This window comes from Mobula hypostoma, chromosome 9 (assembly GCF_963921235.1).
Source record: "Mobula hypostoma chromosome 9, sMobHyp1.1, whole genome shotgun sequence".
Taxonomy (NCBI): Eukaryota; Metazoa; Chordata; class Chondrichthyes; order Myliobatiformes; family Myliobatidae; genus Mobula; species Mobula hypostoma.
In genome coordinates, this window is record NC_086105.1 from 59,166,212 (window position 1) to 59,183,274 (window position 17,063).

The 17,063-nt window shown below is 42.5% G+C and overlaps 1 protein-coding gene across 2 annotated transcripts in view; it reads left to right on the top strand.

The window, feature by feature from the left end:
• ccdc107 (coiled-coil domain containing 107) overlaps positions 1 to 17,063 on the top strand; it is a 50,799-nt gene that overhangs the window by 22,840 nt on the left and 10,896 nt on the right. For both annotated transcript variants that reach the window (XM_063058354.1, XM_063058353.1), the window contains 3 exons: positions 2,871 to 3,073; positions 5,103 to 5,175; positions 10,633 to 10,723. In XM_063058354.1, coding sequence (XP_062914424.1) covers positions 2,871 to 3,073; positions 5,103 to 5,175; positions 10,633 to 10,723 — 367 coding nt within the window. The remainder of the gene's footprint in view (positions 1 to 2,870; positions 3,074 to 5,102; positions 5,176 to 10,632; positions 10,724 to 17,063) is intronic.

Consider the following 17,063-nt stretch of genomic DNA (forward strand, 5'->3'; position numbering starts at 1 on the left):
TGTAAGTGCCTTCTCACTGTGCCTGCTTTTTAAAATTTTGTGGCCGCTATTTTCTCTTCACTGGCTTACTCCTTTTCTCCACCAAAGGTACATTTTATTCCTCTTTGTTTTTAGGCTTCATTTCCTCTGGCTAAAGTTCAAGTAGCAGTGTTTGGTGAGTTGAGAGTTAACTCAAGCACATCTTCCAGTAAAGTTGTAGGGATTAAGGATTTAATGATTGGCTTAATTTGTCCCATGCACATCAAAACATATTGTCGAATCAATCAAATGAAATCAAGTTTAATTATCATTCAAACCATAGTCGAACAAGACAGTATTTTCCCTGGGGCCAAGGTGCATAGCATACATTCAAAATAGAGAGAGAGAGAGAGAAAGCACACACATGGTTACAGAAGAAAACACACATATTGTCCAAATCCCTGAGCAACATGCAAATTGATGGTACAACTCCTAGCAAACCAGTCTGTCATTCCGCTGGTTAGGAGTGACAGCAACTATGAATACAGCATCCATTGATGCTGCCTCACCTGCTGAGTTCCCCCAGCATTTTGTGTATGTCTTCTAAATTTAGCTTTTTATAACTTCTGTAGGCTGCACCATGGCTCGAGGCAACTTGTGCTAATAAATGTTAGGTACAAGCATAATGGGGAAAATACGTACTTCATGAAGTATACCATTGATGTATCTTCCTAGATGTGATATGATCCAAGCGCTAACCTCTCTGATTTGGGCAAGTGTTAAACGTACTTGAAATTCAGTCATTCTCTGAAAATCTGTTCTCTTAATCAAAATTTTCTGCCTTATTCTCAACCTCATTAAAGATTTCTCTTTAAAGCATTTGTCCTTTTTCTTTTTCAGTGTTAATATAGATTTTGCTGTTAGCTTTGCTTTTGCATAACCTCTGCAGAAGATTCAAGATTGCTTAATGTCATTTCCAGTACACAAGCATAAAGTAGAACATAATAATTTACTCCAGATCTGATGCAGCACAAGAAAAAAAAACACAATAAGTTAAAAGCACACGAGAGAAAATGCACAATAAATATAAATACATATGATAGCTTATATACATTGATTGTATGTCCATAACAGGAAATGACTAAGTTGTGGTGATTGGGGTGTGGAAGGGTGGGGTTGTTGATCAGACTTGCTGCATGGGGAAAATAGCTATTTTTGAGTGGATGCTATGTAGCCTTCTCCCTGAAGGGATTGGGACAAACAGCCATGAGCAGGGTAGATAATATTACTGCCCCTTTTCTGGCACCTTTCATGAATGTATGGGTAGGCTGGTGCCGATGATGTGTTGGGCAGTTTTGACTACCCACTATAGAGCCTTCCTGTCCGTCACAGTGCAGTTTCTGTACCATGCAGTAATGCAGCTTGCTAGGATGCTGTCTACTACAACATCTGTAGAATGATGTGAGTTTTGATGTGCATAGCCCAGCTCTCTTCAGTCTCAGAAAATAGACGCATTGGTGAGATTTCCTGCTTGTATAGAATGTGTTTTGGAACAGAGATTGTGCAAGGGTCTGAAACTGCTGGTAGTTTCCACTGTTGTGCCGCCAATGTGAATGGGTGTGAGCATTGGGAGTTCTACTGAAGTCGATAATCTTCTCCCTTGTTTACTTTGAATAAAATATTATTTGTCTGGCACCTGGCCTCGAGCTCCTCCACCTTCTCTAGGTTGTCTCATCGTTGTTGGTGAGCCCCACTGTCGTGTCATCAGTGAACTTGACAATGTGATTACTCGGATGTTTGGCTCTGCAGTACTGTGTGAGCAGAATGTACAGAAATTGGCTCTACACACAGCTCTGGGGGGCACCCCGGTGTCGAGGATGGTGGGGAAGGAGAAGCAGTTGTTCATCCTGAGTATCTGAGGTCTGTTTTTTAGGAGGTTCAAGGCCCAGATGTGCAGTGACGTATCGAGACCGAGGAGTAGGAGTTTATTCACCAAGGTCCACGGGTCGATCGTGTTGAATAAGACCATAAGACATGGGAGCAGATGTGGGCCACTCAGCCTATTGAATGCCAAACTGAAATCCAGAAGCAGCATTCTGACATAAGTGTCCTTTTTGTCTAGGTGTGTCAAGGCCTGGTGAATGACATACTATGTCGTAGAGTGGTTCTAGAAGGGGCAAAAATAAATTTAGTCCTTCATCCCCTTGGAGGCTTCTGTACCTCCTTCCTGATGGTAACAATGAGAAGAGGGCATGTCCTGGGTGATGGGGGTATTTAGTAACGGACGCCACCTTTCTGAGGCACTGCTCCTCAAAGATCTGTTGGATACTATGGAGGCTAAAGCACCCTTTGTTTCAATGAAATCTCAGTTTTTGCTTTTTTTTTACAATAAAGCATTAGAATTTTAAGAGTGGCGAATTTTCTTCTGTATAACCATAGGACATAGTAGCAGGGCTAGGCCATTCAGCCCATTAAGTGTACTTTACCTTCCGATCACGGCCGATTTATTATCCCTCTCAAATCCATTCTCCTACTTTCTCCCCTTAACCTTTGGTGCACTTACTTATTGAAACCTATTAAGCTCCGCTTTAAATATATGCAATGACTTGGCCTGCACAGTTGTCTGTGCAAATGAATTCCACAGATTCACTATCTTCTGGCTAAAGAAATTCCTTCTCATTTCTGTTCTAAAGGGACATCGTTGTATTCTGAGGCTGTACCCTGTGGTCCTATGGTACAGGAGAGATCCTTATCACATCCACTCTCTCATTTGTGTTTTAAATAGTTATCGTGTGCATTGTAGGGCTGAGTTTGGTTTGTTCCATGTTTGGTATCATTCAGAGTATGGAGTATTGTGTAATGGTGACTGGATTTGTTTTATTAAAAATCTCTTCATTTGATTGACAATACAGGTTCTGGAAGAGACCACCCGCTGCACACGAACTCCGAATCAAATGGTCCCAAAGGACAACCTAATCTCAGGATGCAGCATATGAGAAATCAGAAAGAATTAAATGCTGACATGGCTCGAGGCAGAAACAGAGGGTTCATTTTCCAGTTTTTGCCGCTTTACGCAATAGGCATAGGTGCGTACGCTGTTTACAAACTCATGCAGGTAAGTGCAGTGCTAGTACACAAAACTGGAAACTTTGACACTGAATTTGCCAAGATAGGACACCCAAAATGCTGGAGAAACTCAGCAGGTCAGGCAGCATCTATGGAAAGGAGTGAAGAATTGACATTTCAGGTTCTGACGAAGGGTCTCGGCCCAAAATGTCAACTCTTTATTTCTTTCCATGGATACTGGCTGACCTGCTAAGCTCCTCCAGCATTTTATGTGTGTTGGTCTGGGTTTCCAGCATTTGCAGAATCTCTTGTGTTTAAAATTTGTCAAGGTTTTATTTTTATTTATTGATTCATTAAGAGGCCATTGCTGGCTGGGCCACTATGTATTGGTTATATCTAAATGCCTTTGAACTCAGTCCCTTGCCAGGCCAATTCAGAAAACATTTAAAAAATCAGCCAGCTTACAGTGGGTATGAAGCTACTCGTAAGTCCGACTGGGTGGAAACTGCAGATTCCTTTCCTGAAGGACATGAGTGAAATAATTTAATGACATTTTGCTAGCTTCATTATTGCCAAGATTGATAGCAGTTTCTTAATGCGGAATTATTCAATTACATAAATCCCCCTTATGTTGCCCTTAAACATTTCACCTTTCACTCTTAACCCATAATCTCTAGTTCTAGTTTCACCTAACTTCAGTGGAAAAAGGTTGATTACATTTACCCTATCTATACCCCTCATAATTTTGTATATCTCTTTCAATATAATCTCCCCCTATTCTCCTACACTGTAGGCAATGAAGTCCTAACATATTCAACGTTTCACTATAATTCAGTCCAGCAACATTCTTGTAAATTTTCTCTGCACTCTTTCAATCTTTTAATATCTTTCCTGTAGGTAGGTGACCTGAACTGCACATAATACTCCAAATTAGGCCTCACCAACATCTTGTACAACTTCAGCATAACATCCCAATCCTGTACCCAATACATTAACTTATGAAGGCCAATGTGCTAAAAATGCTCTTTACGACTTCTTTATCTGGCCTAGTCTTATAACCACAACTCAAACAAGTGGTGTAAAAGTGCATAAAAATTAGTTTTATTTTTCACACGTACATTGAAGTACCAGCAAAATGCGTTGTTATGCGTCAATGGCCAACACATTCCGAGGATCGCACTGGGTGGGGGAAGCACGCAAGAGTTGCCATGCAACCGGTGCTAGTATTGCAAACCCACAACTTACTAACCCTAACCTGTACGTCTTTGGAATGTGGGAGGAAATTGGAGCACCTAGAGGAAACCCAGGTGGTCACAGGTACAACGTACAAACTCCTTGCAGACATTGGCAGGAATTAAAGCTAGATTGCAATTGTGGGTGCTGTAATGGGTTATGCTAACCGCTACACTACTGTGCCTATCAGAGAATGCCTACTTTCTGTAGAGATATTGATCCTGAAAAGGTTTAAAATTTTGCTGTAGTACAGAGAGGAAGATGAACACATAAACATTTTTACCTTTTAGCCATATCTTCCTATGAATGTTTCTGATTGGTATTGTTTAATTTCCTGTACTGGATGTTGAAAATAGTTTTCAAATAAAGTAATCCGCACTGTTAAAAGAAGGAATATCTCACTATTAATATACTAATTTGCCCATCAAGTGTGGTCGCATGTAGCTAGACTAGACATAGTAATAAGTAATGAGGTAGATGATCAGTTTATCATTTTCTAGTGATATAACTTGAGAAATAGAGGTTGACCTAGACACCAGGGGGATTCCACTTCAAAGCATGCATTGGGTCTTCTGAGTACGTCTATGAACCTTCGCTTGAGATCTCATGTAACGGCGTTGCACTTGGTTATCAGCAAGGATGCATGCTTTTGCCATTTCACTGTATGTTTTGATGTACCTGTGATAAATAAATCTGAATCTTTGGTAATCAGCCCACATTTTATAGATAATGGAATTTAGAATTTACTGCTTATGATAATCAAACATCTATTGATCTGGTTTTTAAAAGATTTTCATAGAACTACTATCAACCACTGTTTATGTTGTTTTTTCCTGCATTTTTAGGTAAAGTTCAAAGAAAATGAAAAATTAAATAATGAAAAAAAGAAACAGGTTGAAGATAAAAAGAAAACTACAGGTACCTGTCTAAGTTATTGATGCTGGTAATTTTATATTGAGTAATGGATAAATATCCCATGTGTTAATCAAAGTTGAGAATTTTAGAAAGGTTGTGATAAATAATAATTGCAAATGCACAATCACCGCCCAAATTCTTCAAGTCACATATTGCCCTGACTTGGATATAAGAACCCAAGAATAAGAGCAGGAACAGGCCATCTGGCCCATCAAGCCTGCTGTGCCATTCAATAAGATCATGGTTGATCTGGCCATGGACTCATCTCCACCTACATGCCTTTTCCCCATAACCCTCAATTCCCCCAATATGCAAAAATTTATCCAACCTTGTCTTTAATATATTTACTGAGGTAGCCTCCACTGCTTCATTGGGCAGAGAATTTCACAGATTCACCACTCTCTGGGAAAAGTAGTTCCTCCTCCATCCTAAATCTACTCTCCTGAATCTTGAGTCTATGTCCCCTAGTTCTAGTCTCATCTACCAGTGGAAACAACTTTCCTGCCTCAATCTTAATCTATAGATTCAGGATCAGTTCCTGTGGATTGGAGGGTGGCTAATATTGTCCCTCTCTTGAAGAAGGGAGGAAGAGAGAAAACAGGGAATTATAGACCTGTTAGCCTGACGTCGGTGGTGGGAAAGATGCTGGAGTCAATTATAAAAGATGAAATTACGACACATCTGGATAGCAGTAACAGGATCGGTATGAGTCAGCATGGATTTACGAAAGGGAAATCGTGCTTGACTAATCTTCTGGAATTTTTTGAGGATGTAACTGTGAAAATGGACAAAGGAGAGCCAGTGGATGTAGTGTACCTGGACTTTCAGAAAGCCTTGATAAAGTCCCACATAGGAAATTAGTGGGCAAAATTAGGGCACATGGTACTGGGGGCAGAGTGAACAGATTGAAAATTGTCTGGCTGATAGGAAACAAAGAGTAGCGATTAACGGGTCCCTTTCGGAATGGCAGGCGGTGACCAGTGGGCTACCGCAGGGTTCAGTGCTGGGACCGCAGCTGTTTACAATATATAGTAATGATTTAGATGAGGGAATTAAAAGTAACATTAGCAAATTTGCTGATGACACAAAGCTGGGTGGCAGTGTGAAATGTGAGGAGGATGTTATGAGAATGCAGGGTGACTTGGACAGGCTGGGTGAGTGGGCAGATGCAGTTTAATGTGGATAAATGTGAGGTTATCCACTTTGGTGGTAAGAACAGGAAGGCAGATTATTATCTAAATGGAGTCAAGTTAGGAAAAGGGGAAGTACAACGAGATCTAGATGTTCTTGTACATCAGTCACAAAGCAAGCATGCAAGTACAGCAGGCAGTGAAGAAAGCTAATAGCATGCTGGCCTTCATAACAAGGGGAATTGAGTATAAGAGCAAAGAGGTCCTTCTGCAGTTGTACAGGGCCCTGATGAGACCACACCTACAGCACTGTGTGCAGTTTTGGTCTCCAAATTTGAGGAAGGATATGCAACACACATCAAAGTTGCTGGTGAACGCAGCAGGCCAGGCAGCATCTCTAGGAAGAGGTGCAGTCGACGTTTCAGGCCGAGACCCTTCGTCTTTGATGTGTGTTGCTTGAATTTCCAGCATCTGCAGAATTCCTGTTGTTTGCATTGAGGAAGGATATTCTTGCTATTGAGGGAGTGTAGCGTAGGTTCACAAGGTTAATTCCCGGGATGGCAGGACTGTCATATGTCGAAAGATTGGAGCGACTGGGCTTGTATACTCTGGAATTTAGAAGGCTGAGAGGGGATCTTATTGAAACATATAAGATTATTAAGGAATTGGACACGCTGCAGGCAGGAAGCATGTTCCAGCTGATGGGTGAGTCCAGAACCTGAGGCCACAGTTTAAGAATAAGGAGTAGGCCATTTAGAACAGAGTTGAAGAAAAACTTTTTCACCCAGAGAATGGTGGATATATGGAATGCTCTGCCCCAGAAGGCAGTGGAGGCCAAGTCTCTGGATGCTTTCAAGAAAGAGATGGATAGAGCTCTTAAAGATAGTGGAATCAAAGGTTATGGGGATAAGGCAGGAAATGGATACTGATTGTGGATGATCAGCCATGATCACAGTGAATGGCGGTGCTGGCTCGAAGGGCTGAATGGCCTATTCCTGCACCTGTTGTCTATTATCTATTAGTTGAATAATTTTATATGTTTCTATAAGATCTCCCCTCATTCTTCTGAATTCCACCGAGTACAGACCCAGATGACTCAATCTCTCCTCACAGTCTAACCCCCTCATCTCTGGAATCAACCCGGTGAACCTCCTCCGCAAAGCCAGTATATCCTTCCTCAAGCAAGGAGATCAGAACTGCACGCAGTACTCCAGGTGTGGCCTCACCAGAACCCTGTACAGTTGTAGCATAACCTCCCTGCTCTTAAATTCAATCCCTCTAGCAATGAAGACCAACATTCCATTTGCCTTCCTGATAGCCCGCTGCACCTGCAAACCAACCTTTTGTGATTCATGCACAAGCACTCCCAAGTCCCTCTGCACAGCAGCATACTGCAATTTTTTACCATTTAAATAATAATCTGCTCTTTCATTTTTCCTTCCAAAGTGGATGACCTCGCAATTACCAACATTATACGCCATCTGCCAGACCCTTGCCCACTCACTTAACTTATCCGTTTCTCTCTGCAGACTCTCTGTACCTTCTGCACAATTTGCTTTTCCACTGAATTTAGTATCATCAGCAAACTTAGATACAATACACTCGGTCCCTTCTTCCAGATTGTTAATCTATATCATTTTTGTCATAGTCACTGGAATAGAAACTTGAAACCTTCTATTTAATCATAAACACAAAGCAACACACACGAAATGCTGGAGGAACTCAGTAGGTCAGGCATCATGTATAGAAATGAATAAACAGAGAACATTTTGGGCCAAGACCCTTCAGGACAGGAAAAGAAGGGGGAAGGAGGCAGAATAAGGTTTTTGGGGAGGAGGGGATGAAGTAGGAAACTGGGAGCTGATAAGTGGAAAAAGTTAATGGCTGGAGAAAAAGGAATATGATGGGAGAGGAGAGTGGATCATTGGAGAAAGGGAAGGAGGAGGGGCACCAGGGAGAAGTGATAGGCAGGTTGGGAGAGAAGAGATAAGAGGGGAGCCAGAGTGGGAAATTGAAGAAGGAAGGGGAAGGAGGAAAATTACTCGAACTTGGAGAAATTGATGTTCATGCCATCAGGTTGGAGGCTGTTTACTGCCACTGTGGAAGTGGTGGTATGTGTTGGATTTTAAATGATTGCTTTTGAAGGTATGTATTAAATAAATGGATTATACCTCTAGAAACATATGTATACATCCCAGGCAGAGTTATTGGATATTGCAAAGTGGGTGGGGGGGGGGGTGGACCTTTGCATCTCCTGTATTCCCCTGCCCCACATTGGACCATAAAACTTTGGAGCAAAATTAGGCCATTTGACCCACTGAGTCTACTATACCATTCCATCATGGCTGATTTATTATCCCTTTCAACCGCCCCCCCCCCCCATTCCCCTGCCTTCTCCCTGTAACATATCAACCACCACTTTAAATATACTCAATGACTTGGCCTCCACAGCCTCTTTGGTGAAGAATTCCACAGATTCACCAAAGTTCAAAGTACATATTGTGTCACCATATACAACCCTGAGAGTCATCATTTTGCATTCACAATAAGTACAAGAAACACAATAGAATCAATGAAAGACTGCACCCAACAGGAGGGACAAACTACCAATGTGTAAAAGACAGTAAACTGTAAATACAAGAAGAAAGAATAAAAATAGTAACATCTGATATATCCAGTTTAAGATGGCGCTGATGAATCTCAGTGACTTCTGGCTGCTGGCAAACAAAACAAGTACTTTGTTAATTACTCTTTTTCTGACAAATCACAAGCAATAGTCTGTAACTTCCCTTTGGACTTGGAGGCAATTTGATGTGGCAGAACTGAGGCAAGATAGCGGGCCCATCGCTGAGTGCGAGGAAGATCTGTGGTTCATTTGCTTTAAGCACCATACCAAATTGGAAAGGTTGGGTACAGGTTGAATTGAGGCTGTAAGGTCAAGGCACCAGAGTGTACCAAAGCAATTGAACCCATTTTTTTGGACGAAGATTTACGTGCTGGGCCAAATCGTAAAGGTCGGGCACAGGCTGAATCGAAGCGGGGGGTCCAGGCTCCAGAGCTTAACGACGTGAGTGAACCTGCTGTTTGGGTGGCGATTTCAGCGCTGTGCCGAATTGGAAAGATCGGGTACAGGCCGAATTGAGGTGGCGAGGTCCAGGCACAAGAGCATATCGAGGCGACTAAACCCAAAGTTTGGATGAAGATTTAAGCGCTGGGTCAAATTTGAAAAGTCGGGTATAGGCCGAATTGCGATGGTGGGGTCTAGGTGCCAGAGCATATCGAGGCCACTGAAACCTGTGTTTGGATGTCGATTCAGGTGCTGGACCAGATTAAAAACAGGTCCTAAGGTGAGGGACAGGCCAGTTCAGCATGTTGCTTTGCGCTGAGCTATGGATTTTGGACTTCTTGTGGATTTCAGAATGTTATTTGCATCATTTGTCCTTTTTTCCTTTCTGTATTTCAGTTGTTTGGTCTTTTTTTAAATGGGTTCTTTTGGGTTTCTTTGTTTTGTAGCTGCCTGCTAGGAGGTGAATCTCAAAGCTGTATAAGGTATATATACTTTGATAATAAATGTACTTTGAATAAATAAATAGGCAATAAATATCAGGAACATGAGGTGACTTCTTGAACGTGAGTCTAAAGGTTGTGGGCACAGTTCAGTGATGGGATGATTGCCTTTGAGTGAAGTTATCCCCTCTGGTTCAAGAATCTGATGGTTGAGGGATAATAGCTGTTCCTGAATGTGGTGGTGTGGGTCCTGAGGCTCCTGTACCTTCTTCCTGATGGCTACCCTCTGGCTCAAGAAGTTTCTCCTCCGCTCCTATTGTGAGGCTGTGGCCTCTGCTCCTAGACCATAGGAAAATCCTCTCCACATTCACTCTTTCTAGACCTTCCAATATTTGATAGGTCTCAGTGAGATTTCCCCCCCCCCCCTTACACTTGGCACTGCAGAGTTTGAAGTCAAAAGCCTTTGGAGAGTAATTGGTATGGATAATGTAAGCTGTTCTTGTTAGTGAACATAAGGCATAGGATCACAATTAGAACTTTAGGCCCATTGAGTCTACTCTGCCATTCCACGATGGCTGATTTGTTCTGCCTCTCAATCGCATTCTCCTGTATATGTTCCAAGAATTAACACTTTTGGGGAAGAGAACTGGATCTTTTTCAATACTGCACCAAAGCATTAACCCAGGTAGTACACATTTCTTTGGAGTTGATCATCAGTACTTGGCCTGACTTGAAATGAGAATGCTTCCAACAGTGTTAAGAGTTATAAAATAGTACTTGCACTCAGAGCAATGTAGGTAATGAGATACTTTATTTGTACTAGAAAATCAGCTTTCTGAGCTGGAGGTGCGTTTGGCACAGACTGAGAAAATGCTGGACTCGTTAGTGAAAGAACTGGATCCACTCACCAGTTGGTAAGTCATTGTTGTTTCTGTTCATTCTTCTTGTGCCAAGTGTTATTTTGAGCTTGTGAATTGAATCTTGTTTTGATCCTCTTCGTTGACTACTGCAGCTGCTTCCTTGCTGAGGTTGATTATTCCATTCAATTCAAGTTTAATTGTCATTCAACCATATATGAATATTCATGAATACAGCCAAATGACACAGCATCACTCCAAGGTCAAGGTGCTAAAAACACTTTACCAATAGTCACACACATTCACAGAATAAAAGAGCCCCAAAGGCCCTCGCCCCACACCCCACCCACAACCGTAGCTTGATGCCCAGTCCTCGCATATACAAGTCAACAAACCAATAAAATACAGCATTGCGGAATATGCATATATATATTCCAGAACCCCATCCCACCGATATATGCAGACCTGCCCAAACACCCACAGCACATGTAGAACATTAGTAAAATTACAACGATGCAGAATATGCACGTATATAATCCAAACCTCTCCAGCCCACTGTTATGATCTCTCAACCGGCCCCGATGCCCACTCAGCAATACCACGGCTTGGGGCCCAGTCCCTTCATATACAGGTACGTGTAGAATATTAGTAAAAATACAATGATACAGAGTATGCATTTATATAGTCCAGACCTCTCCAGCCCACTGTTATCATCTCTCAACTGGCCCCAACGCCCGCTAGGTAATACCACAGTTTAGAGGCCCACTCCTCACATACAGACTATTAGTAAAAATACAACCAGACAAATATTTATGTGTCTAGTTCAGACTCCTCAGTCCAATTGAAATCTTCAGTTGATCACAATTGCATTGCGTTGCCCCCAGCAGAGCACGATGGCTCGGATACCTGTTCCCTGGCGGCTAAAAAGCAATCTGCCCTGCAGCTTGAGGCCCGAGTCCATTGAATACTGCCAAAAAATCTGCAGTCGACCACAACAGAGCTTGTCTTTTGCTGAGCAAAACCCTGGGAGGGCAGTAACGACTTCATTCTGGACGCCATGCCACACTACCCCCGGTGAAGTGCAATGGCTTCATCTCCTCACTCCAGCAGCTGCAAGCAGGCAACACCGAGGCTTCGGGCCTAGTGGTCGCTACATCCAAGGCTAGGGAACACCCCTGCCAACCACCCCTGCCCTCATCCAATCAATCAGCGAATCGAACTTGGAGCATGCCAGATTAACAATGTCCAAAGGGGTCTTGTGATCTCAAGAAAAGCGACTATGACAGCCACTCGCAAATTCATTTTAAGTCTCCATCAACTCAGGCAGCAGCACGTTGCGCTGCCCCTTCATTATTTCTGCCAGTGAGCAACTCGCTGATGGCGTAGATAAGCAGTCCTTTTAAGTTCTTAATGTACAGCAGTATCTTGCAATCATTAGAAGTAGATTTAAGAAGAATGATGGCGCTTTCTGTTGACCCTGTAGAAGCTACTGCGAGCAGTCGCGTTGCCATCTTGCCATTACTTATTTGACTGTGTGTCACCTATTAGAGGGAACTGTGAAACAAATACCTGTTTCCGTTCCTAACTCCTTGATCTCTTATAGCACCCGCTCTCCCAGTACAATAGATTCACTGTTCATTGCTTAACAACAATTTTAAACCTGAGATTAATAGCTTTAAAACTGGCTAGCATCAATTGTCCCTGGTGGAAGAGTTCCAGAATTTCTACCGTCCTTTTTATGCAGGTTTTCTGATATTTGTTTATTTATTGATTGATTCAGCGTGGCCTAATGAGCCCGTGACACCAATTACCCCAAAATATCCAATTAACCTACTAACCTCGTCTTTGGAATGTGTCAGGAAAGTGGAGCATGCAGAAGAAACCCACGGGGTCATGGGAGAATGTAAAAACCCCTTGTAGACAGCGGTGGAATTGAACCAGGGTAATAGAGGTATGCTAACCACCGCTGCACAACTGTGCACTTCACCCCCGCCATATCATTCACCACTCAGTGGAAATCGTTTCTATTCATGCATCACAGAACATAGAAAATTACAGCACAATACAGGCCTTTCGTCCATGATATGCCAATCTTTTAACCTACTCTTAATATCAATTTCACACTTCCCTCTTACATAGCCCTCCATTTTTCTTTCATCTTTGTGCCTAATTAGGAGGTCCTTAAATCTGCCTAATACATCTGCAAATTAGTTTCCATTTAATATCCTAATCAAACCTTGGTGATCGAAGTTACAAGAAATATAGCTTTTATGGATTCTAAGAAAAAAAAAGTCTCTGGGTGTTAAGAAATGGCAAGGGTAAAAGGATCCTAATGGCAGTTGTATACAGGCCTCCAAACAGAAGCCGGGATGTGGATTACAGATTACAGCAGGAGATAGAAAAGTCATATCAGAAAGGCAATGTCATGTTAATTGTTGGGGATTTTAGCATGAAAGTGGATTGGGAAAACCAGGCCAGTACTGGACCTCAAGAGAGAGAATTTGTGGAATATCTTAAGGGATGGCTTTTTAGAACAACTTGTTGTTGAGTCTACTAGGGGATCGGCTGTGCTGGACTGGGTGTTGTGCAATGATCTGGAGGTGATAAGAGAGCTTAAGGTAAAGGAACCCTTAGGGAACAGTGATCATAATATGATCGAGTTCACTTTGAAATTTGAGAGGGAAAAAATAAAATCTAATGTGTCCGTATTTCAGTGGAATAAAGGAAATTACAATGGCATGAGAAGGGAACTGGTTGAAGTTGACTGGAAAGGGACATTTGCAGGAAGGACAGCAGAGCAGCAATGGCTGGAGTTTCTGCAAAAAATGAGGGAAGTGCAAGACAGATGTATTCCAAATAAGAAGAAATTTTCAAAGGGAAAAAAGACACTACCGAGGCTGACAAATGAAGTCAGAGCCAAAGTAAAAGTAAAAGAGAGGGCATACAAGGAAGCCAGAGGTAGTAGGAAGATAGAGGATTGGGGAGTTTTTAAAAACTTGCAGAAGGAAACTAAGAAGGTCATTTAGAAGGAAAAGATGAATTATGAGAGGAAGCTGGCGACTAATATCAAAGAAGATATGAAAAGCTTTTTTAAGTATATAAAGGGTAAAAGAGAGTCGAGGGTAGATATAGGACCAATACAAAATGACACTGGAGATATTGTAATGAGAGATGCAGAGATGGCAGAGGAACTGAATGTGTATTTTGCATCAGTCTTCACAGTGGAAGACGTCTGCAGTATACCGGATATTCAAGAGCGTCAGGGAAGTGAGGTTTGTGCAGTGAAAATTACGACTGAGAAGGTGCTCAGGACGCTTAGTAGTCTGAGGGTGGATAAATCTCCTGGACCTGATGGAATGCACCCTTGGGTTCTGAAGGAAGTAGCTGGAGAGATTGGATGATCTTTCAAGAATCGATAGATTCTGGCATTGTACCGGATGACTGGAAAATTACAAATGTTACTCTGCTATTTAAGAAGGGTGGGAGGTAGCAGAAAGGAAACTATAGACCTGTTAGCCTGACATCAGTGGTAGGGAAGTTGTTGAAATCGCTTGTTAGAGATGAGATTACAGTGTACCTGGAGGCACATGACAAGATAGGCCAAAGCCAGCATGGTTTCCTGAAACCTACTGCAGTTCTTTGAGGAAATTACAAGCAGGGTAGACAAAGGAGATTAAGCTATGAAGCTGCCAAATCATACCAAATAACACGTAAAAATACACAGCTGATATAAAGTAGAAATAATGTATGTACAGTGTAGTATCACTTACTGGAATCGGGACAGCGCAGAGCACATTGAGGATGGTGTGTTAGACTGTGTCGTTGCAGGCTGGGATGGTGCAGTGGCCCCCACCCTCCAGGCCGCCGAGTGATACATTGCCGTGAGGCATGCAGGAATGCAACGGTAGCCGGGAGGCACACAGCACATCTTTAAGAAAAAAGCCGAAATAAACAAGCTAATTAATTAGGTGCCACCACGTAATTGTCGGTCCAGATCAGTTAAGATTTCCGATTGCGTCATGTCTGATCTGGGCCGACAATTACGTGTCGGCGGCACCTAATTAATTAGCTTGTTTATTTCGGCTTTTTTCTTAAAGGTGTGCTGTGTGCCTCCCGGCTACCGTTGCATTCTCCGCGAATCGGTATCTGTCCGTGGCCTGGGTGTTGTGGTGGTGGGACACTGGGGTGTCATCTGGTCGTCTGTTTCCATTAGAGCAGGCAGCTCATCTTCTTCTATCTCTGCCTGCCTTGATGTCGAAGGTCAAGGTTCGTCGTCTGCTGTGGCTGATGTGGAAGGCTTGCTTGATTGCTGAGCCTCGCGCATTTTTCTATCACACAGTTCTTTGTAAGAACTCAAACCATCCTGCAAATATCCCCTAATCAACGTACCGTTTCAAAATTAAAGTCGTACTTTATCATTACTCATTCGGTTTTGATTGTTATCCTTTTTTCTTCCAATTGCATCAGCTATTTATCTGTCAGTTCTTGGTCATGGGATGCCAAAACCTCTTCAACATCATGTTTGTCGGCTTACATGAGCCAAACTCACATTGTCCTTACTTCGTTCACCACGGTCAAAACGCTTAATTATGTCCAGTTTTACGCTAAGTGTAACACCCTTATGAGCTCTTTCAAGCTTTTCTGATACCTTAGAACTCATTTTGCAAACGGCTGCTCACAGGCTCGTGTTTAAGCAATGCCAGCGAGAATGTTGTTCCGAATCCGGGGGAGAGCGGCTGCTCGGGGCGCGCGCTGCCTTTTATCGCGTGCTGCTTTTTTTTTCGTAACAGTGAAAACACCTTCTGAAAGCGAAAACAGGGTACTAATTTAGGCCTTTCGTAACAGTGAGGTTTCGTAAAGCGAACGTTCGAAAAGCGGGAGACTCCTGTACTTGGATTTTCAGAAGGCCTTTTACAAGGTGCCGCACATGAGACTGCTTAGCAAGATAAGAGCCCATGGAATTACAGGGAAGTTACTAGCGTGGGTGGAGCATTGGCTAGTTGGCAGAAAACAGAGAGTGGGAATAAAGGGATCCTATTCTGGCTGGCTGCCGGTTACCAGTGGAGTTCCACAGGGGTTGGTGTTGGGACCGTTAATTTTTACAATGTATATCAATGACTTGGACTATGGTATTAAGGGATTTGTGGCAAAATTTGCCCATGATACAAAGATAGGTGGAAGAGCGAATAGTATTGAGGAAACAGAGAGCCTGCAGAGAGACTTAGATAGTTTAGGGGAATGGGCAAAGAAGTGGTAAATGAAGTACAATGTTGGAAAGTGTATGGTCATGCACTTTGGTGGAAGAAATACATGGGCAGACTATTATTTAGATGGGAAGAGAATTCAAAATGCAGAGATGCAAAAGGACTTGGGAGTCCTTGTGCAAGAAACCCTAAAGATTAACCTCCCGGTTGAGTCAGTTGTGAAGAAGGTGAATGCAATGTTGGCATTCATTTCTAGAGGTATAGAATATAAGAGTCAGGATGTGATGTTGAGGCTCTGTAAGGCACTCGTGAGACCACACTTGGAGTATTATGTGAAGTTTTGGGCTCCTTATTTTAGAAAGGATATACTGACATTGGAGAAGGTTCAGAGATGGTTCATGAGAATGATTTCAGGAATGAGAGGTTTACCGTATGAGGAATGTTTGGCAGCTCTTGGGCTATATTCCCTGGAATTCAGGAGAATGAAAGGGATCTCATAGAAACATTCCAAATGTTAAGAGGCGTGAACAGATTTGGTATGGCGAAGTTATTTCCCATGGTAGGGGATTCTAGGACAAGAGGGCATGACTCAGGATTGAAGGACGTCCTTTTAGAACTGAGATGCGGAGAAATTACTTTAGTCAGAGGGTGGTAAATCTGTGGAATTTGTTGCCAGGAGCAGCTGTGGAGGCCAAGTCATTGGGTGCATTTAAGGCAGAAATAGGTTCTTGATGAGCCAGGGCATCAAAGGGTATGGGGTGAAAGCAGGGAATGGGGATGCTTGGATGAAGTGGATCAGCCCATGATTGAATGGCAGAGCAGACTCAATGGACCAAATGGCTTACTTTCACTCCTAAATCTTACGGTCTTATGGTCTAATTTTTAATCCTTGGCGTCCAGGTATCATTTTTGTACTAAAATTTTGTGCTACTTCTAAGACTACTATGCATAAAAGTACAGACGCGAAGAAGTGAGGCTCTTGAGTCAGTGATTGACAAATGCATGAATTAAAATCAGGATTATAAATTAATGATAAAGATTGGAAAAATAATTGAGAGAAAGCTAACAGTTGGACGGCTTCTTCATGTGCCTTGAGCGTTACATGCTTGGGTGATATGGCTCTCCACATTGAATGATCCCTCACAGCGTAAATGATATCTCACACACTTAGATCTGTTAGCTCTTTCACAGTG